The 9047-nt window shown below is 61.6% G+C and overlaps 2 protein-coding genes across 3 annotated transcripts; both read left to right on the forward strand.

The window, feature by feature from the left end:
• The first annotated feature begins 228 nt into the window (after positions 1-228).
• On the forward strand, positions 229-5865 carry MTMR11 (myotubularin related protein 11). Of its 2 annotated transcripts, XM_041475234.1 has the most exons (16): positions 229-308; positions 436-574; positions 1498-1613; positions 1977-2049; positions 2187-2279; positions 2389-2618; positions 2713-2800; positions 2879-2967; positions 3083-3204; positions 3296-3359; positions 3719-3789; positions 3871-4046; positions 4259-4429; positions 4623-4814; positions 5049-5309; positions 5641-5865. In XM_041475234.1, the coding sequence occupies exons 1-16, from the start codon at positions 259-261 to the stop codon at positions 5734-5736; spliced, it is 2031 nt and encodes a 676-aa protein (XP_041331168.1). In that variant the 5' UTR covers positions 229-258; the 3' UTR covers positions 5737-5865. The 2 variants fall into 2 exon arrangements, with proteins under 2 accessions (XP_041331168.1, XP_041331167.1); XM_041475233.1 differs by lacking the exons at positions 229-308; positions 436-574 and adding an exon at positions 896-1415 and having other exon boundaries at positions 2137-2279.
• A 259-nt stretch (positions 5866-6124) lies between these two features.
• Positions 6125-8556, forward strand: LOC121357704 (splicing factor 3B subunit 4). The gene is made up of 3 exons (XM_041475235.1): positions 6125-6267; positions 6651-6779; positions 7991-8556. The coding sequence occupies exons 1-3, from the start codon at positions 6234-6236 to the stop codon at positions 8539-8541; spliced, it is 714 nt and encodes a 237-aa protein (XP_041331169.1). The 5' UTR covers positions 6125-6233; the 3' UTR covers positions 8542-8556.
• Positions 8557-9047: the final 491 nt, after the last annotated feature.

Genomic DNA, 9047 nt, shown 5'->3' on the forward strand with positions numbered 1-9047 from the left:
CCCCAGTTCCCTCCTGGGGCTGCTCCTCATCTCCTTCTCCATCCAATTATTGGGATTTTGGGGTTATTATTTATATTATTTATTGTGTGATTCCATTTTGGTACTAATTCTTGGCTTTCATTTAAATCATTCAAACACCCTTCCTTCCCTGTTTCTGTCTATCCTTGCTGATCTTTTCCCCAGCTGCATCCCAAGGCTCCTTTTGCTACCTCAATCTCAGGACAAAATTAGGGATAAACCCCAGCATGAGCCATGTGAATGAAAGAGGAAAAAGAGCTTTGGGGATGGTTGGAGATGGATTGTGGAAGGTGGGACCCCGGGAGCAGTTTCCCTTGGGATTTTCTCTCCCAGCTCCCTGTTTTTCCTTCTTCCTGGCATTGTTGGGGGAACACTCCATGCCCAGCTCCACCTCTGTGCTGGATGATTTTCCTCCAGGATCTTTCCTCCTGTCGTGGCCCCGACTGACCCCGTCCTGGCTCGGAGCAGCTCCGGGCTCAAAGCTTCCAGGAAATTCCTCTCATCTGCCAGGTGCCAGAGCCAAAAGCTTTTCCAAGCCCCCGGGAACCTCTGCCAGGTGATCCTGCTGCAGGAGGAAAACTGGGGTGCACGAGCTGCAGCCTCCAAAGCAATTCCCCCCAAAAAATCTGGGGGAAATACACCAGGAATCCCAGCTGGAACTGGAGTTCCGTTGAGTTTTCCATGTGCCTGGGCTGTGTCAGGATTTATCCTGCCACGAGCTGGCACTGCTGCCTCGGGCTCTGGGGTGCCCGGAGGTTTGGTGGCACCGCGGGGTGGCACAGGTGGCCCCGGGGCCACCATCCACCTGCTGCCCGGTGTGGGGCGGGGGGCTCGGCGAGGCCTGGGCTTGGCTTGGGAGCCGGTGCAGGGCTGGGAGGAGGAGAAGGCTCCATGCTTCTGCCGTGAGTCACCGAGCAGCTTCTCCTGCCGTGTGCCCGGGAGGGGCCCCGGGCCCCCTCCCGCCCCGCTGCTGACGGGGTTTGGGGGCTCCCCTGCACTGGGCAGCGCTTGCGGGACCCCAGAACCGCCCGTCCCTGACGGGGTCGCTGGGTTTGTACCCCCACCCCAACGCTGAACTTCTGGGGTGCCCGGGGAGCCTGCGGAGCTCCCGGCCCCCGGCTCCCCCTCTTTCCCACCGACGGCGGGGGGCGGAACGCCGGGATCCGAGGGGTCGGGATGAGTGGAATCCCGGGCCCCGAGGGGCGGGATGCCGGGGCAGGGATGCCAGGGGAGGGCGGGATGCCGGAGTAGAGGGCGGGATGCCGGAGCCGGGCCGGGCGCTCGGGGCTCTTTCCCGGGCCGCTCCGGCCCCGGCGCTCCGGGCCCGCCCGGCCAAAGTCCCTGCGCCATGAGCGGGGCCCCGGGCGGCCGCCGCCCGACCTTCCCCGGGCTCCCAGGTAGGGCCGGGGCCGGGGGCCGGGGGTTTTGGGGAGGCTCGGGGCGCTCGGAGCCCCGGACCCAGAGTCGGTCTCCCCGCAGGGGAGCGGGTGCTCGAGGAGGCGGCGGGCGCCCGGCAGCGCTGCGGGAACGGCGGCGGCTCCGTCCCGGGGACGCTGCTCTGCACCAACCGCCGCCTCGCCTTCCTGCCCGGCCAGGTGCGACGGGAACACCGGGAACACCGGGAACGGCGGGACCGCGGGGCCCCGCGCCGCCTGCCCGGGGAGGGGCCTGCCCCGGCGCGACCCCATCCCAGCGCATCCCGACCCCATCCCAACACATCCCGACCCCATCCCAGCGCATCCCGACCCCATTCCGAACCCACCCCACCGCACCCCCGCCTCCCATCCCAGCCCATCCTGGCTCCTTGACTGCAGAACCCTCCGTGTTCACCCTGGGAACTCCTCACTGCAGGACATAGTTGGGGACAAGGGACATAGGTGCAGATCCACCCCCACCACCCTCCCTGGGACTGGGGGGACACTCTGGGACACTTTCCAGCCCTCCCCACTCTCCCACAGGCTCCCGGCTCCCGTGGCCTCCTCCGCTCTGAGGACGAGGTGGCCCTGCCCTGCATCCACAAACTGGTGGCAGGTACTGGGGACACCTGGGGGGCACGAGGGGTGAGCTGGGCAGCTCTGGGGTCTCAGCTGCTCTCACAGCCTCGCCCCCCGACCCCAGCCAGCAGCTTCTCCAAGCCCAAGGTGCTGACGGCCGCCTCCACCCTCAAGTTCATCCCCGAGGAGCTCGCCGTTTTCTGCCGGGATTTCCGCCTGCTCCACTTCTCCTTCCCCGAGAACGGGCTGGCTCCGCAGGCGTTCCGGGTACGCCAGGGAGGTGCAGAGGGTTTGGACCCCCACTCCGGGGTACCCCGCGGTTCTGAGGAATCCCGGGGGGCTCCCACCTCACAGCCCACCCCCGGCTGGCTTGCAGGTGGCCAATGCCATCGCACAGGCACGGGAGGAGGCTGCGTGGCTGGGGGATGCTGCTGATGGCTGGGCCAGCCCTGGTGAAGCCCCGCCAGAGGAGGATGAGGATGAGGAAGGCTCGTCCACCACGCTGCTCTTCGAGAGCCTGCGGGACTGGGAGAAGGAGCTGCAGCGTCTCGGCGCTGCGGGCTGGAGGGTGAGCGCCGTCAATGAGCGCTTCGACATGGCCCCCAGGTACAGCCCCGCGGGTCCCCCAGCTCTGTCTGAGCCCCCGGAAATGGCACCTGAGATTTGGGGGGACCCCACCCTGTTTCCCACCTTCCCACAGCCTCCCCCAGTACCTCTGGGTGCCCAGTGGGCTTCTGGACCACGACCTCAAGCGAACCTTTGCCCACTTCCAGGAGCGACGGGTGCCTGTGAGTGCCTGGGCAGGCCCTGGCAGGGTGGGGGGCACTGGGGGGGGATGTGGGGGCGTCACCCCGTTTTTCTTGCAGCGCCTGTGCTGGCACCACCCGGGTGGGGGGGACCTGCTGAGAGCCGCCAGCTTTCACCCGGCCTCAGAGCCAGGCAGCGAGGACGTCAGGTGGGTGCCAGGGGGTCTGGGGTGGGGGGGCTGAGGGTGTGCCCCCGGCCCGGCCCCACCCGGGGCTCCCTGTGCCCCCAACCTGGCCCCACCCGGGGCTCCCTGTGCCCCCCAGGTGCCTGGAGGAGCTGCTGCTGGGGGGCCGTGGGCCCTGCGTGTTGGCCGACACGGCCGAGCTGCCCACGCTGGCCGACATCCAGCTCGCCCACCTGAGGCTGCGGGCGCTCTGCCTGCCAGGTAAGTGGCACCAGGGGGACCCTGGGGACCCCCAAACCCCCCGGGGGGCTTGGGCTTCCCCTCCTCTGAAAGCTCATCCCGTGGGATGCAGGTGCAGTGGCAGAGGAGAAGTGGCTCTCGGCCTTGGAGGGGACACGCTGGCTGGACCACGTCCGGTGAGCAGGGGACAAGGGGGACTTTGGGGTGTAGGGAGGTATTTTGGGGAAAAAACACCCTAAATCCATGGGTGGATTCACCCACATTCCATGGTGGAATGTTCCCCCCCGTCGCACCTGGCACTGTGGGGTGATGGGGGCATTGTGGTGGGGGCATGAGCCAGCACGTCTGGTGAGCAGGGGACAAGGGGGACTTTGGGGTGTAGGGAGGTATTTTGGGGAAAAAACACCCTAAATCCATGGGTGGAATGTCCCCCCCAACCCACCTGGCACCGTGGGGCGATGGGGGCATTGTGGTGGGTGCATGAGCCACCCGTGTGACATTTTGGGGTGCCCTGAACCCCTGCTTTTCCCCCCAGCTCCTGCCTGAGAAAAGCAGCGGAGGTGGCGTCGCTGCTGGCAGGGAAGCGCTGCTCCGTGGTGCTGCAAGGTGGGGACACCAGCCTGGGGGCTGGAAAAGGAGGGGAGGGGGCTGCAGAGGGGACCCCTCCTCACCACCTTGTCCCCCCAGAACCCTCGGACCGGGACCTGAACTGCCTCCTGGCCTCTCTGGTGCAGCTCCTGGGGGACCCCCACGCCCGCTCCCTGCCCGGCTTCCAGAGCCTGGTGCAGAGGGAGTGGGTGGCAGCCGGGCACCCCTTCCCACACCGGCTGGGGCTGCTGGGCCAGGACAGCCCCCGGGAGGAGGTGAGACCCCCACTCCTGCCCCCCGGGAGGGGATGAGACCCCCATTCCTGCCCCACTGGGGTGACCCTGACCCCCAGGAGGAGATGAGACCCCCATTCCTGCCCCACTGGGGTGACCCTGCCTGGGAGGAGGTGAGACCCCCATTCCTGCCCCACTGGGGTGACCCTGCCTGGGAGGAGGTGAGACCCCCCCATCTTGTATTTCCCCCGCAGGCCCCCGTGTTCCTGCTGTTCCTGGACTGCACGTGGCAGCTCCTGTGGCAATTCCCGGCGGATTTTGGCTTCACCGAGGCTTTTCTGCTGGCTCTCCACGACAGCAGCTTCAGCCCCTACTTCAGCACTTTCCGCTTCAGCTGCCAGCGCCAGCGGGGCCACAGCAGCCTGGTGAGGGGCAGGGGAGCACTGCTGCACCCCCAAACCCTCCCATTTCACCCCTTCTCCTTGCTCTGCCTCAGTTTCTCCCTCCCCATTCCAAACTGAGGATGGGCACCCCCAGATTTTACCCTTTGTTTCCCGCTCCGTGCCTCAGTTTCCCCATCCTAAATTGTGCACTGATTTCCCACCCCTTCCCCTGCAGCCCCGGCTCCCCAGCCAGACCTACCGGCCCATGGGGGGCTGGCAGGACCCTGGGGGGCACAGGGGAGACCCCCGCCCCTGCAGCTTCCCCCCGGTCTGGGCCTGGGGCCGGCGCTACACCCGGCAGCAGCGGGAGCAATTCCGGAACCCCGTGGGACCCCCGGGCCCTGCTGAGTGCCTGAGCCCGGGCACGGTGAGTGGGGCTGCCCTGGGGGGCTGCACCCTCCCTTCCCCTCAATCCCTGTTGTTTGCCCCCATTTCTTCTTTCTTTCAGCCCCTTTTATTCCTGTTTTTTCACCTCACTTTTCCTCCCCTGTTTTCCCTTTGATGGAAAATCCCAAAAGGGGATTTTTCCCCTTTTTAAAAAAATTTTTCCTCCTCTTTTTTTTTTTTTAATTTTTCCTAATCCCTGTTCCCCCTTTCCCAGCCCGCAGACCCCTGCCCGTGGGGGAGCCCCAGGCTGGTGCTGACGCTGGCTAAGGGCTCCTTGTGCCCCCACCCCCTGCCCTGGTGGAGCCGCCCCCCCCTGCGCCCCCCACTCCGGGTGTCCCCCTCAGACAGCCAGGGGACACAGGGGGGGCTCTTGGGGACACGCCAGCCCTCCCAAGGGCTGCTCCTGCCCTGCACTGCTGGGCCCTGCATCCGGCTCTGGCACCGCTGCTACCTCAGGGGGCTGCCCCAGGAACAGGTACTGGGGAAACTGAGGCACGGGGAGGGCTGCGGACTGGGGGTATGGGTTTGGGGGGTCCCAGTTTGGGGGGTCTCAGCCCTGTTCTGCTGCTTGGGCTGGGGGTGAGGATGGATGATGGATGGATGATGGATGGATGGATGGATGATGGATGGACAGATGGACAGACAGACCCCGTGTCCATCCATCCTACCCTGTCCTGTGCTGGACATTCTGCCCCGTGTTACCACCCCCGTGTCCCTGTCCCATGATGAACACCCCCCGTGTTCCTCTCCCGTTCCTGTCCCGTGTCCTGTGTCCCCACGCCGTGCTGCCCGTGCTCTCCCTGCAGCGCGGGCGCTCGGCCCCATCCCTGGCCGGGCTGGCTGAGGAGCTGCAGCTGCTCCAGGAGCGGCTGGGTGCCTGGAACCTGCGGAGACCCCACTGAGACCCCGAGGACACCGGAGCCCACCCAGGACCCCTCGGGCCTTGGCGCTCCCAACAGCCCGCAGCCTTCCCCGGCTACCTCTGGGAAGCGCCGGGAAGGGGATGAGCGGCCGGTCCCGAGGTGTCCCCGATGCTGGACGGACGCTGCGGGGTCTCGCTTTTTCCATTAAATTTGCGCTGCCTCCATGAGGCTCCAGGAGCTGAGGGATGGGGACTGCAATGGGGATGGGATGAGGACGCTGCGGGAGCCCAGACCTCCGGCACTGAGGGCCCTCCTGGCCGCGAGGGCTGTGTCGCGACAGAAAGGCCATGTCGCGAGAGAAGGGCCATGTCGCGACAGAGGGAAGGGCAGCGGCACCTTGCCCACACCCAAGATGGCGGCCTCGCCTTCCCCTCACGGAGCCACTTCCGGCCCCTCCCGCAGGCGCCAGGCTTGCGCGTTGACGTCACGCACGTAGCGTGCGTGCGTGCGGCGCCGCGCGCGGGGAGCGGGAGAAGATGGCGGCGGGGCCGATCTCGGAGAGGAACCAGGGTGGGAGCGGCGGGACGGGCCCGGGGGCACCGGGGGCACGGCGGGACTGCGGGAGCGCTGTGGGCACTCAGGGGCACACCGCGGGGGTGCTGGGGAAGGCTTGGGTGCGCTAGGGGCGTGCGGGGTGCGTGGGGACCGCGGGGGTGCTGTGGGTGCATTCTGAGGGGAATGAGGGGAACTTGGTGTGGCCTGGGAGGCGCTGGAAGGGATTTTGGGCTCCGGGAGACACGGAAGGAGGCACCGGCGGAGCTCCGGGGTGGTGGTGGGCTGTGTTTTTTCCCGAAGGAAAAAGAGGGGGGTGGGGGCTTCGTGGATTAAAGTCTGACCGGGGTGGGGGGGTTCGGGTTTGTGGGGGTCCCGGCGCTGAGCTCGGTTCCTCGCAGATGCCACGGTGTACGTGGGGGGCCTGGACGAGAAGGTCAGCGAGCCCCTGCTCTGGGAGCTCTTCCTGCAGGCCGGGCCGGTGGTCAACACGCACATGCCCAAGGACCGGGTCACGGGCCAGCACCAGGGTGAGGGACCCCCAAATGCCCCCGGGGGGCAGAGCTGGGCTGGGGTCGGGCTGTGGAAGAGGAGGGATCGTCCTCTGTGCCTCGGGAGTGATGGGTTTCTCTTGGAGTTAGGTCTTAGGAGCTCTCAGAGAACCTGTCACACCTGAGATAAATCTACGTAAAATTAACAGGATGGTTTTTGAGGTAGGGTTGGAAACAGAAAAAATGTTTAATAAAAGGCAAAATATCAAAGCTCTCATAGAGAAAAAGCTGAGCTAAGTGTGAGAGGTTCTTGCTCTTGCTAAACACTCCACAAAAGCAATTATTTATTTTGTTCTCTTCTTTTTTTAGTGAATTAATTAGGCAGGACTTTTTGGCCTCTGTCTAATTGGCAGCCCTAAGTCTGAGGTGAAATCTTAAAAACCTTATGAGGTATCTTTTTACCAAATTGAGGAGAGAAACTTCTGGCCTTTTTTTTAACTTTTTAGCAGACAAAGAATAATTTAATCACTCCATCAGCGGGGGAAGCACATTCCTACATGTATGGTTTAAATGAGGTGGGGATTGAATCAAGTTTTAGGTGGTATTAAAATAAAATCAGGGGGGTTTCAGTCAGTAATTAAATGGGGTTTTCAATGAGCTGGGTTTTAAATCAGGTGGGGGTGTGTGGGGGGATTCTGTCCTGAAATCCTTTTTGGGTCCAGGGGAAATATTTTGGATTTCTGTCCTGAAATCCTTTTGGGGTGCAGGATTTCTGTCCTGAAATCTTTTGGATTTCTGCCCAGGATTTCTGTCCTGAAATCCTTTTGGGGTCCAGGGGAAGTTTTTTTGATTTCTGTCCAGGGTTTTGGTCCTGAAATCCTTTTGGGGTCCAGGGAAATCTTTTGGATTTCTGTCCTGAAATCCTTTTGGGGTCCAGGAGAAATCTTTTGGATTTCTGTCCTGAAATCCTTTTGGGGTGCAGGAATTCTGTCCTGAAATCCTTTTGGGGTGCAGGATTTCTGTCCTGAAATCTTTTGGATTTCTGTCCAGGATTTCTGTTCTGAAACCCTTTTGGGGTCCAGGGGAAATTTTTTGGATTTTTGTCCTGAAATCCTTTTGGGCCCCAGGATTTCTGTCCTGAAACCCTTTTGGGGTCCAGGGGAAGTTTTTTTGATTTCTGTCCTGAAACCCTTTTGGGACCCCCTGTGAAACCCCTTTGAGCTGTGTTGAGCCCCTTTGGGGTCCCCCAGGGTACGGCTTCGTGGAGTTCCTGAGCGAGGAGGACGCCGACTACGCCATCAAGATCATGAACATGATCAAGCTCTACGGCAAACCCATCCGGGTCAACAAGGCCTCGGCCCACAACAAGAACCTGGACGTGGGCGCCAACATCTTCATCGGCAACCTGGACCCCGAGATCGACGAGAAGCTCCTCTACGACACCTTCAGCGCCTTCGGGGTCATCCTGCAGACCCCCAAGATCATGAGGGACCCCGACACGGGCAACTCCAAGGGTTACGCCTTCATCAACTTCGCCAGCTTCGACGCCTCGGACGCGGCCATCGAGGCCATGAACGGGCAGTACCTGTGCAACCGGCCCATCACCGTGTCCTACGCCTTCAAGAAGGACTCCAAGGGCGAGCGGCACGGCTCGGCGGCCGAGCGGCTGCTGGCTGCCCAGAACCCCCTGTCCCAGGCTGACAGGCCTCACCAGCTCTTCGCCGACGCCCCGCCGCCCCCGTCCGTGCCCACGCCCGTGGTCACCGCGCTGGGGCCCGGTGTCACCCCTCCAGGTGGGTGACGGGGCAGGGCTGGAGGTGCTGGTGCTAAAATGCCGGTTGTGTTTTCTGGGGTGCCCCAGTGAAGGCAAAAATAATGTGTCTGGCTGTGTTCTCTTCGTTAGAAGGCTAATTTATAGCTTTATAATACTATGTGATGGTAAAAAATCCTGTACAGAACAGATACTTACTGTATCTATTCTGTATGGTATCTATAGCATCTATCTGTATCTTCTGTGTAGTATTTATATCTGATACTTACTTAAAGAATACACAAGATACTGAAAGCTAAAAAGATAGTAATGAAAACTCTAAGTATCAGATACTTTATATATACTTATATCTGATACTTACTTAAAGAATACACAAAAGATACAAAGCTAAAAAGATAGTAATGAAAACTCTAAGTATCAGATACTTTATATATACTTATATCTGATACTTACTTAAAGAATACACAAAAGATACTGAATGCTAAAAAGAGTAATGAAAACTCTTTAAGTATCAGATACTTTATATATACTTATAT

Source organism: Pyrgilauda ruficollis, unplaced genomic scaffold (genome assembly GCF_017590135.1).
Source record: "Pyrgilauda ruficollis isolate IOZ18807 unplaced genomic scaffold, ASM1759013v1 scaffold340, whole genome shotgun sequence".
Taxonomy (NCBI): Eukaryota; Metazoa; Chordata; class Aves; order Passeriformes; family Passeridae; genus Pyrgilauda; species Pyrgilauda ruficollis.